The 12948-nt window shown below is 46.3% G+C and overlaps 2 protein-coding genes across 2 annotated transcripts; both read left to right on the top strand.

Annotated features, from left to right (window-relative positions):
• Positions 1 to 256: 256 nt before the first annotated feature.
• On the top strand, positions 257 to 1127 carry LOC128306513 (uncharacterized). Its single transcript, XM_053044045.1, has one exon. It carries the CDS (start codon positions 257 to 259, stop codon positions 755 to 757), a length of 501 nt encoding a protein of 166 aa, XP_052900005.1. The 3' UTR covers positions 758 to 1127.
• A 4483-nt stretch (positions 1128 to 5610) lies between these two features.
• On the top strand, positions 5611 to 12597 carry LOC128306311 (uncharacterized). The gene is made up of 5 exons (XM_053043773.1): positions 5611 to 5665; positions 8826 to 8949; positions 9137 to 9325; positions 10091 to 10166; positions 11959 to 12597. The coding sequence occupies exons 2-5, from the start codon at positions 8859 to 8861 to the stop codon at positions 12068 to 12070; spliced, it is 468 nt and encodes a 155-aa protein (XP_052899733.1). The 5' UTR covers positions 5611 to 5665; positions 8826 to 8858; the 3' UTR covers positions 12071 to 12597.
• The last annotated feature ends 351 nt before the right edge of the window (positions 12598 to 12948 follow it).

The following is a 12948-nucleotide window of genomic DNA, read 5'->3' as shown; positions in this document are numbered from 1 at the left end:
ACTGCAGTTGTTTGATTTATTGTGCCATAAAGATCAGTGGAAGCCGATAACCGTACGGTCCGATAAGCTACATTTAGTGGGTGAAGGCTGCACTACAAAAGCAAAATCGTTCCCGTTGGGTGATATCATTTCGCTTAAAGTCGCCGCACGTTATAGTGGATTTAATTGACTGTGAGCGTTGACATTAATTAAAAAAAGTAACGTGTGCTATGCAAAACTACATCCTTTTTTTTCTGTTTGATCCCATCCAGCAATAATGCTACATCGAGGACAGTTCCATTCGATCGGGTCCTTGCTAGTCGTCCTGGGAACGGTAGTGGTCGTAGCCGTCAGCGGACTCTGTCCAACTCCGCGCTGCGCTACGTACGATAACATCAACACGCTCTGGACGGGTCCCGACCCGGCACACTACCAGCAGTGTCGTCCGAGCCAGAACGGTACCTGGTACCTGCAGCTGATGGCTTGCGCACCAGGGACACTGTTCAGCTACGAACGGCAGGTATGCGTGCTGCCCGTCTACTGGACCGAATGCTCGATCACGGCTGCTCCCGACGCGGTGGCGTGTGAAGCACCGCGCTGCGTTACGTACGACGAGATCAGCACGCTCTGGGTGCATGAGCTGCGGGAAAAATATTACCAGTGTCGACCGGTGAATAAAACCTGGGTACCGCAGGAAATGCTCTGTGCACCGGGAACACTGTTTAGCTTCAAGCACCAGGTGTGTGTGCATCAGGCGATGTGGAAAAGTTCGTGTTAGCGTGCGGGGAGCGAGAAAGTGTGTGGGAGGGGTGGAAAATAAGAGCAAAACGTGTGAATGTCTACCGCTCGGCCCCGCAAAATTGCAAGGTTTGGAAAACTACCCTTCAACGCAGTCATTCAGCATCAGATTCGTGAGTGATTTCGGTGAGTTTTCGAAGGTTCAAAGAATAGGGCAGATGGTTCCAAGATTCCTAAACTCTGTATCATTAACCTTGGTAGTAAAGACCCCGATTCTCTCACTCAAAGAGCCATTGTGAATGATGTGAATCGTTAGGAGTTCGTGATTCTTTCGAGAGTGAACTAATGATTCGAATGAATCTTCTCAAAAGATTCAAATTAATGACTCTACTTAACGGATTCATCAGGAACTCCACACTAACATGATTCATTACGAATTAGTGGAGTCCTTTTACACTACAATAACAATCTGTTATTAAACATTAAAACCCTAAAGCCAATTCAAATAAATAAAATTTGAAAATTAAATGTTATTTTGAATAAATTTTTCAAAAAATACATTTTTATTAACGTATAAAAGGGAATTATTCCCATGGTCGCTTAAATTTATGTCCACCTAATATCGCTATTGTTCCAAACTATTTTTCGCTCGCCGCACTAACTATGCCAACCATTTAATTCCTCTCATTCCACGCCACCTGTTCGCTGTGATACATTCACCGTACCATACATACATACCGTCTACTAATGCACGAAAAATTAACCTGTCAATTTTGCACCAGTTGAGTAATGTGCACCGAATGTGGTCGAAACAAAGTGGTTCGCGAAAACGGACGCGCACTATTTCGAAGGGGAGGTTTTTTTTTTTCGAAGTGCACCCCAGCCACCGTTAAACTACCAGGCGTCTCCATCACCGGGCGCCTCCATCGGCACAATCGATCACATGTGGCGGTAGAACAACGCGCATACAAGCAGCATTGTAACAGCGAGCGCAAAAGAAAAAAAGGAAGAAAGAAAGAGAGAGAGAGAGAGCAATAGCTAGAGATAAAAAGAACGACAGCTACAGACGAGAACAAAACGCAGTGTGTGAGCAGCTGCAATGAATAAAATGTTAGAAAGTATAAATAATATCTTCCGTGGATAGGTGTTGCAATGGCTTCAATAAAGCGGGCAGCAACAGCGAGGAATTGGTGAACGAGCGACCTCGGTGAACAAAAGGGGTTTGTGCTGGTCGGTGTGTCGTTCTCGAAACGGGTTTTATCGGATTAGCTGTTTCGCGTACAATCGCTCCTCAAGGATGCACCCGCGTGCAAGGGGAAAGATGCAGTACTTTTGATTGCTGCACCGAATGAGTTTTACCTCAATTGCACACGTTTCCGTTTGGGTGTGTGTGCGTGTGTGAAGAAAACATCTTGTGGTTTGTTTGTTTGTTTGCTCTTGTTTTGATGATTTTATTCTACCGAGAGTTTTCGCACCATTCTTCACACTATCGCATCCGTGGGTGATGGTTTCATTTTTCTGCCTGCGCGTGCCCGATATGCTATTGTGCAGGGTGTCGGTATGGTTGGATGGAAGGCGAAGAAAAAGGGGGCGAATGAAATTAAAAAAGAAACGAGGGCAAGAAAGTGCATCCCACCCCCCGCCCCCTTGGGTGCGTTTTGTTTTTTCCCATCAAGTATATCAGCAAGCAGTAATAACGAGCAACAAAAGAAAAAATAACTAAAATGGCGAATCCAACCCAGCAGCAGGAGAGCAAATGATTTCTATTATGAATTTTATTTCTGCCATTTGGCATCGGTTCAGATTTTGCCCCAGCACCGTTACCATTTTACCGTTCAAGGCTGCTTACGTGAGCGTGCGGCAATGAGGTGAATGCTACTGAAATACTCCTCCTCCACCCCACCCCCCTCCCCTCCCCTTCCCTCCTCCAAGCCACCCCTCCTCGCGGAACACTGTTTTCGTTTTCGTTTCCATTTGGATGGTTTTTTTTGTGGGGCGCAATCTAAAAACAAAAAAAGAAAAATGGTGCTCTGTGCTTTGAATAACCCCCCCATCCAACTAGTCCATCGTCGTCCAGAGGAAGTCACACACACACACACACACACAGACACGCACGCATCCCTAGACCGCGGTATGCGCGGTGTCCGCCAGCACAGCCGAGACAGCCATGGCGGCACCTTTCTTCGTTGGGCCGTGATCGAATCACGATCAGTATTACGATAGAATCGTTCCAAGCAGGGTGCAAAATAATTTCCCTCCATTCGTGGTAGACGTCCATTTTGTTTTGCGATTCTGTTTTGTTTCGCAAACCCCCTGCATTAGTTCGTTTGGCTTACGCTTGGGCGTGCTGATCGCGTGCTAGCAGCACGAAGCCGGAGGTGGAACAGTGTAGTTCAAGCGTCTTCACGCGATCGATCGATCCCCACCGTGTGCAAGTACTCGATTGCGGGCGAACAGTTGCCTGTTGTGAACCCGGTGGATCTTGGAGTTGAACGGCGAACGTTAATCCCTACTTGGTACCCTTCCATTATCTGGATTTCGTGTGTTTGTGATTGCTTTGCTAGAACTGTTTTTATTTATTGAGTTGTGTTTTTTTTTTATTGAGTGCGTGCATTGATGTAAAGGGGGGGGGGGGGGGGGGGGTGCCCTGTGCAAGGGGTTTTAGGGGTTACGGTAGGTAGAATGGTAGAAAATGTGCCGAGTGTGCCGAGGGTGGACGAACAAAAAAAAACAAATTGTGTACAAAGCAAGTGCAGAGGATTAAGGTGCAAGAGTGCACCATTTGTTAACAAAACCTCACCAGAATCGTTAGTGTGCGGGGTTAAAAAAAAACACAGTGACACTACACGGGAACCACCAAGACATTCTCTAGAATGTGTCCCATTAACATCTGCTATCAACCTCAACGGATCGCTTTTTGTTGGGGCTGAAGATCATCCCTAAGCGCGACGCACTCGGTCACACACCCTACCGTATCAGAGTACTGAAATTGCACAAGTTGTTGCACATTATGGCGGAGATCCTGCTTCTTGGTGATGCTTTTCTGTCCAAGCACCTACCACCATCAATCTATCAATCCAACCAAAAAAAAAAAAAGAAACCTTGAGATATATTCACTTGCACTGATATATCAAACATCATCCACCCTCTCTCTCTCTCTCTCTATCTCTCTTTCTTGAAGCTGACTTCATCTCTACGCCTTTCACTTTTATGCCCGTTGCACGAGCACGAGTTGGAATGTCAGACCATAACCGGACCCAGCCCAAAACCCCTGGACAAAGCCGTCCAAAAATAGTTTCTCAGCAGCTATGATTCTCTGAAGCCAAAAGAAAAAAAACCTACCATCCCCCCCACACCCCTTTAACACTTTCCTGCATCCCCCTTACCCCTCCTATCAACTATATCTAACAGTTTGATGCCAGTGGGCAAAATTTCGATTGGGTCCGAGCGTGCGCAATCGTGTTCGCAATTGCACACCGCTAGTCACCTGTGCGCTATTTTGCATCGCTCGATGCCGTTTTAAGCCAACGCGGATGCCCTCTTGGCATGGCGCATATGCTGGCACGGGTAGGCCGGTACATTAAACCTGTGGATTTTTATTTTGTTTGTGCAACCAACCCCTTGGCAACCGAATGTTTGTTGTTTTTTTTTTTGCTTTTTGTTCCGAGATAAAGGGGAAAAACAAAACAAAAAAAACACACACACACACAAACAACTAAAAGTACAGTTTGTGCTAGACTAATTAGCATCCGTACTGCACTAGGGGTAGAGATATCTAATTAGATGTCAATATAATGAGATCTGGGTGTGCATTGCGCGGCGTATTATTGTGAAGCAAGACAAGTGTAGCCTTAGGTCTACTGTTCCCTGTTGGTGCTAATTAAGAAGCTAAAGAGTTTTTTTTTTTTTGGTGTTGTTGACGTTTTTCCCCCACTACCGCCTTTCAAAGCCTCAGCGTTGAATAGCGAAGAGTGACTGGAATAACGCAGAAAGCGTAGTGTCAGCACACGGCTACACGGTGGTGGTTTGATTTATTTCCACTCACACATATAAATCGACGATCTAACCGTACCAGAATCCATCTCTGTTAAATTTGGAACCATGATGTCATCACCCGCACCCCTAATTACCCCTTCGAGTGGTGGAGGGGGGAAGGGGGGGGGGAGGGGAGGGACGAAAAACCAGAACACTCCCTTCCCGGTAATAGAACAGCCCGACACAACCGTACGATTCATTGGTTGTAATGGCTCTTCTAACCCTGAGCAACTTAACGGCGAGACACAGAAATGCCAAGGGAAAATTGAAGAAAATCAATTCTTTTGTATGTGTGTCTGCGAGCTCCTGAGTCTACCTGCCCCGTGCGATCCATGGCTTATTCCAACGTGCAGTAACGTGCGCTGTCCGAACTGCAACCGTAACGGCGCACAGATATAAATATCTTCATTCGCCACAGGCGCACTATTCCACGGCCTTGTTTTTTTTAATAAAGATGGATACGGAAGTCGGCGGCAAGGGGATGGAAATATGAGGAGGGGGGGGGGGAGGGAACAAAATGGAACCGCTCCGTTTGGAGAGCGAGGAGAGCGTGTGTTTTCCACTGACTGACTGACACCGAAACCCTCCCGCTTCCATGCTGCCGGTAACCTTGGATTCACTCTCCCTTGAAGCGGATCCTGGTCACGGCACCAGAAGAAAATTGCTTCAATGGAAGAGCAAACCTGAGGAAAGATGAGATGATGGGAGAAGGGGTGATGCAGGAGGTAGATTGGAATGTGAGTGGGTGGTAGTGTATGTGTACGCGTGTATGTGTGTATGTGTGTGTGTGTGTGCTGTGGTCAGTCTGGGGCCCTGGCGGTACGATGGCGACCGACCTGGTGCGCTAGTTGGCAGTGAACGCTCCGGCGATAACGATCGTATCCTTCGACAGAACGGCTTAAGCTTTGCTGAAGTAGGTTTACTTGGTGGTTTTGTGCGTGGCAGGCAAATAGTCTAGTCTAGTCCCGCTACACTACACAAGGTATCACAATCAATCACACGTGCACACAAGCACCGAATACCGTGCCAGCGAACCAGAACAATCGGCCAGTTTCCAGTGAATTGGTTTGCACTTGCAAGCAAATTCTGCGTAGTGGTTAGAGCGATTAGACGGCAAGTGCGTTTGATTGTTGCGGCGTGCAACAAGTTGCGCGTGGACGTGCGGTTTTTCTCGATTAGGTCGGTGACATCTCGCGTGATTTTGCGTGGATGGCGAGGAACGCGGAACAATGGGGAAATGGGGTGGAAAATGTATTCCCGATTGCTTCAATCCGTGCCGAATGTGATGTGCCATCAGTTACATTCTCAAGCTCGCAGTGAGGCAGGTTTGGATCTGCAGTTGTGAGATTTTCCCAATCATCCCTTCTACGGTAGCGTTCGCATTGCGGTCAAATGTACGAGATGTTTCAATCCATCCATCAGCGCAAGCTACCATGGATCACGATCTCCCCATGCATGGGCGGTATTTTTTTTTTATTTTTAGCCCACACCCGAGTCCGGTTTGCCGGAGTTTTCGTGCTTGAGTAGGTGGTTTCCACCCAACTCCACGGCTGCTGCGAATGCCGTGAGCAGTTGGAATTTCAAAATTGAATCTAGCATTGCAGCGCGTACGGGTGGGCGAACCAAGTGCTCCCTTTCCACTGTCTGCCTGCGGTGCGGTGTTGGTGTGTGACGTGTGCAGCGTAGAAAGAAATTCTAGAGCGAGCCTTTCTACATCCACCTACAAGAGAGCATTACTCAACCTCAAACTGTCATCGGTGAAACACGGTGGAGTACCCATAATGTCCCGGTTAGAGTGGCTTGAGGGCCACTTGTTGGTTCGCCAATTTAGCCCACCTAGCTGGACGGTGAAGAACCACAATGGATAAAAAAAAAGACTGCAAGGGTGCGCTGGTTGCAACAATCGTAATGTAGCGTTTTTCGCCTCACCGTGTACATTTTACAATGAGGTTTCTTCCAGTGCATTATAATTGATAAAAAGTGTAGCGGCAAGAGCAGTTCTGTGGGCAAAGGGTACTTGATTTTTGTTCACACCTTGCCGACTAGGTAATGTTTTGTGATGCCAGTGGTTTTATGGTTTGCTATAATGAATCACTCACACACACACGACCGCACACGTACATTTCGTACCGAGTGCTTTTACGTACTGCATCTCGTTTACCGGGATGGGATGAAACGACTCAACATGGCTTCAATCATGGACGTGTCAATTGCAGTGCTGATGCTCTTTAAACACCGCTCCAGAGCTACCCTTTGCGGGTGTGATGTGATTCTGCTCACGTTCCTGGCAAAGGTTTTTTTTTCCACCCAACACGGGCACACACAACCACACACCAACAAAGCGTTGAGAGCTGTGGGTGCCGTGTCTTCAAGAACACCATCCAACGGTGTTGGCGAGGCAGCAAAACTACTTGTTCGTTTCCCATTATCATGCCGTGCAGGCGAACGTTCACCGTGAAGCCACCTCGGCCACCTCGATTCGAGGTAAAGGAAAAACGGGTGGGGTGCGGGGGAAATAGGGGGGGAGGGGGTGGGGGTGGGAGGGGAAGTGAAAAATAATTTAATGGAGCTGACTTCAATGGTTGCCGAATCTAACCCTCGCAACCCTGCTCGCACTCATCGTACGATATGCGGCGAAAAAAGGTGTCGGTTTGCTGACGCAACGGAGTGTAGTGGTGGCTCATTTGAACGTGCTGCGAAGCGCACAGCACAGGGAAAGGTTCAAGAGGCAAGCTGGACGTAACAGTTGGCGAATTTTGCAGCGTAAAATATATTGTATGCATCGCGTAGCACTGGAAGTAATCAATTACACATCAAAACCATACCCTGAAACGTGCCATCCCTCTTTCTCTTTTCTTTTTTTGTGTCTCTCCTTCTCTTTCTCATAACCCTACTTCAACCATCGCTACAATGCGTACGTGGTTAAAACAGATATTGTAACACTCGATTGCATACATTCAGGCGCTAGTTCATTGAAAGTTCGGTGAAATTCAACCACATTCGGTACCAGTGTTTTGACCGCATTTTCGATTGGGATATAATGTGGATGAAACTGAGAAGTGATTTAGTCTTCCCCACTTCCCTGATTCAGGGCTTTTTCTGCTTTATTTCAAGCGAAATTAGGTTGGTGAAAGAATAAAGCCCAACCATACTATTCGCGTGAAGCGGAGATATTCGATCGACCTGCCAAGTTGCGGAGCGAGTTCAAGCTTGTCATCATAGGCTTGTTCGCTGTCCCGGCATTGATTGATTGATGATTGCCTGGCTCGGGTCAACCGTGGACATTACGGTTGCAAACTCCGCTCTGTGTGTATCGTATCGTGAGCTGCCCTCAGCATTAAAGCAGCCCTTTTCATCCTTCGAGCCGGATTCGAGCAAGACAAAACTTTAACGTTTCCCTTCGCAAGGACACACAAAAATCAAAGCAAATCAAATCAATGCTCACTTTAACTTAATTTAGACGCCAGCTTTTACGCAGAGTTTTTACAACATTAATCACAGCCCCAAAGCAGGGAATGGAAAGATCGCAAAACGGATCGCGTCCGTGCAGGGGTGCTTCCGTTCCGCAGACGCCAATCAACGTGTACATCGTTGTGCAAATACATGCGCTTTCGAACGCAAAATCACTTTCCATTCGTACGCCGTTGTGCCTGTTGGGTTTTGGGGGGCGCAGGGGAGTGATTTGTCACTGCAATTAAAACACCGCACCGGCAACGAGTTGCCGTTTAGAATCGGTCGATTTGATGTATCGACACTGCCGGTTTCAACAAGTGCCGGCAATGGTGAAATTAAATTGTACCATCGCCTTGTACTGTTTACCGACCCGAGGTAAGGCTGTTTGCTCCGGTCGGTAAACATTTCATTATTTTCATAGTTTGTGTGTAAACAGACCGCTACGCAGACAGGTTGCTGAATTCGTGCGCTTGGTTGTGGGTGCCAGACTAGGGCGGTGCTCTATAAATGTTACATTTTGGTGTGCAAAGGTTCTGCCGTCGCTTTAATTAGGGCGCGCTTCCTAACATAGCTGTATCGTGCGGTTATTCAATAATTCTTTATCTTTCTTTGCCTTTCAGCGAACGAATCACTCGACTAGAACAGTTATCAAAATGTTCAAGAACCATCTTGCTATGATTGGCATGAATGAGACGCCAAACAAAAAGGCCAAGTTTTGGCAGTCATACATCAGATCCTTGAAGGGTGAGTGTAGAATTTTATTGCTAAAACCCCTTAAAGTATGCAACCCGCAAAAAAACCCACGCTAGTGAAAGACTAGCCGGAACACGTTCGATTGCATACATGTAGGCGCAAAATTTGTACTAGAATTAAATCGCTACTAGAGTTTTTAATGGGTTTGTTTTAAAAACGAACTACATACATTTGGCAGGATCCGATGATATTCGTGCACACGACACTCCGGCCTACCGGCGACCGATCCTGCTGTTCGACGAACCGGACACCGCCGTCGGTCGCATCAACTCGCCCGGCTATCACTACTTGCCGGTACACCGGGAAACCTACGGCTACTCGCCCCGGCCAATCTACGACCATCACTACACGCGTTCGCAGAGAGCACGTAAGTCAAGCATATACACAGCGGTGCACGGTTGCGGGGAAGGGAAGGCAACACAGGTTCTAGTTTTCATTTCCGATTAATATGCAAATCAATGGAAAGAGCAACTAAGGGGAATAGCGTAGCTAATTGCTATTCTGTTAAATATTTATATTTGTTTCCGTAGCATGCGGTGCGTACCGTTTCACTGTAGACTGAAGTCGTATAACGTACCCCTGTGAGTGTTTCGGTTGCTATGACTTCCATTGATAGTACACTGGTTGTAACACGCCTGCTGTGGTATGCAAAATTTACTTAATTTTTACACCAAACAATAAGGCGATTTTCGAGCATTGGGCACACATTAGCCATAGAAAATATTCCAAAGTTGTGATGATTGCATACTATTAGGCGCATCCAATGCAATAAACAACCGGGCGGTAATACGCCGTTTACCAGAAACCCCCGAGAAATAAAGCTGATTAAATTAAACTTGCTGCAACAGTATAAATTTGATCAGATTTATCTGGCAGCATTGCAATAGCGTGATGTAATAACACCCCACTGGGAAGACTGATCGTCCAATCGGTTCCGTTGCATCGCTTACTCTTAATAATCGCGTTAAAATGTTACACCATACGAACGTAACGTATTAATAGTCCGGATCGTAAATGAATGGCAAAATGGGCCCCATTCCTTTTGTGAAACGCCAGCGCGCACGATGCTCGGGGCAAATAAATTTCCGCGTAATGATTCGATTTACCCGTTCGTATTTTCTCCTTCCCGCAGCAAGCGTAAACAGACTGGCCGATGCCGAGAAAGCCTGGGCTGACCATTTGGAGCGGATGCGGGAAATTGACCGCAGGTAAGTTGGTGTTGATGTTCAGACGTTTTATTTATAATTGAAAATTACGGTCCTTCTCCGTATTGGGTGCAATTTAGAGTAGTTCGAGCATAAATGTAACACGGTCGTGGCGTTGGTGGTTTCATAAATACCCCGGAGGGGTAGAGCAAAATGAAACCCCATGCCCCATGGAAAGTTACAATCAAACGTTTATTTTAAGGTGAATTGAAATAGTTTTGCTGTGCGAATAGCATACCTTTAGGCGCTATGGGTAGAATAAATTATGAAAGCCACAAACGGCATGATGGAATGCTTTCGAGCATCACAACCGTGTAAGCGAAATTATCGTTACTAGCGCTATTTGTGTATCATTTAACAAGGCGGCTATTGTGATTATCAGCACGAAGCTTGGCGTGTAGAAATCGTACAACAAAAGAATGATATATTTTGCGTAATCGCCACCGTACCGTTTTGTAGTTGATAATTGACAAAGGAAAAATAACTTCCCGCCTCGAACTGTTCACAGCAATTGGCGCGATTGGACAGTGGGGATAATTTAATCCAATTCAGTCCACGGCATAATGCAAGCTGATGATAGTACACGCTAGCTACCAGCTGCTGGCACGACGGAAATGAAATGCGCGAAAAGGGAGAGAGAAAATGTAACACAAAATCGCAAAAAATATAAAAACCACCACACGGCTTGCGGGCGAACCACTTCACGGTATGCCAAGTTTTATCCCGTTCTAGGCAAGTTTTCTTTCCAGTGTGCAGGGGCGGGCGCAAGATGTTCGGGACGGGGGAATGGTGAAAAAAATTCCACCATACCGCACATTTTTTTTGCTGCCCTTCGGTGAGATAGTTTTACGCGACCGAAAGTTGAAGGGATGGCATAAACATAAAACCGTTGAGCTGCCTTTCACCGCGGGCTTAAAGTGTAAATTGTACCGACATGAAGTTTCGGCACGCTTTGTGCGGATGGGCGATAACGGTGGATGGGCGGTGCGCGAAAAATCCGTCGAAGAATGCTGAGTATAGGAAATATTCCGTGCCGTCAGTGTCGGTGCCATTCTACCGGGGACTGACATGAGCCGTCCGGAAAGGATATTGAATTGCGGCGAACCCACGGCAAAACGATTAGCATTGGATCACGGTGGGATTGGATTGGTGTGAAAATTGGTCATAATAAAACAATTTTTGGTGTACATTGCAACAACTCGTCTATGATCTGTGCCATAAAACAATGGGGATATATAAATACAAATAAGCTTAAATAAATTCAGGCCTTTGACCACTGTGATTGGTGTTCCTTCCAACGCATCGTCGCGAAAAGGACGAGAAAAGCTCATTCCACAAAATCATCCTTAATGTCGCGCTCACACCCACGCGGACTTGTTGAGGGTGAAAGTTTAAATGAAGCTGGCAAACGGAACGGCAAGCAACGTCACATGCTAGTGGCTTTATCTTATTTAGCCATCTAAACCTGTTTCGAAGTAGTAGCTTTCGCAGGCTTTATGGGGCGAGTAAATTAAAAAAAAACACACACACACACAAACGAAACACGATGCCACAGGGGTGGCTTCGATTGATCCGGAACGGTTACATTGCGCGCGCTATACGAAAGCCGTCACCGAAAGGCTCGTAAAAGCAACCACCGTCACCGACTGGGGTGGTGAAAAAACGAAAATAAAACACGAAGAAAAACCATTTAATAACGAATAGAGAAGCTTAACTATTTTATATCTGTTTTTTATTGCTTTTCTGGCGTCTAATACATTCATGCCCTGTGGTTGCTCTCTTCCCTTTGCCGCAGATACCCATCGCGCTACGGACTGTACCTCAAGGACAAACCAAGCCAGGTAGTGTTTCCGCAGGAGATGGAGTACGAACCGGAGACGAAGCCGCTCTACTCGACGCTGCACTAAGCGGGAATGCAATTGGTGCTTAAAAGCTTACCGAACTGTCCCTTTACTGTTTCCACCCTTAAAAACACACGCACACACACACAAACGTCCTTTTTTCCTCCCCCACTCCCCGGAAACCCACCCCTCGACGGTTATCCAACAGTCCTAACGAAGTACCCCGATTTTTCCCCGTCTTCATCTCAGCGCGTGGCTCAGCTTTAACTTACGCACAACAAGGCGAACCGCTACCACACATATGCACCTGGATGAGTATGTAAAGCATGACCGTATACCGGTCGGTTTAATGCGCGGTTGACTCCGGTTTCCCCCCCTCGGGGGGCGGAGTATGCGATAGTAGATAGTAGGGAGTCGATATTGAAAGCATAAACAAACCCAAAGCAAACAAACAAAAAAAATCGGTAAAAAGTTACTCCTTTAAAGATAGCAACTTTTTCTCGACCCAAAAAAAACAATCTCTCACACGCTCACACACATACACACACACACCAACCTCAAACAACACACTTACACGCGCGCGCGCGAGAGAGAGAATCTATTAAAAACTCTATCATGCGTAATCACTAACAATCTTGATAGGAAGGACGAACGATATTGTGTATTATTTTCTATTTTGTTCTAATGTTTTCTTTTTTTTCTAATGCATAAACGATTTCTCAAACTCCCGTTTCTATAAAAAAAGTCCAAAAAAAATGAAATATATTAATAAAACTAAATAATAAATGCGTAAGAAGCAAAACGCGCAGCAGGGTGCAGGGGCGAGCAAGTCGAGAATAAAAGAACAGTATCAGAATTGACGGTATTATTGTTGACAGGCGTATTAGGGATGGAAAGGTAAACAGGTAGATCGAACAACTCCACAACACACACACACACAAAAT

The sequence above is a fragment of the Anopheles moucheti genome, chromosome X, assembly GCF_943734755.1.
Source record: "Anopheles moucheti chromosome X, idAnoMoucSN_F20_07, whole genome shotgun sequence".
Lineage (NCBI taxonomy): Eukaryota > Metazoa > Arthropoda > Insecta > Diptera > Culicidae > Anopheles > Anopheles moucheti.
Note: the sequence above shows the minus strand (reverse complement) of the source record. Positions and strands in the feature narration are given on the sequence as shown.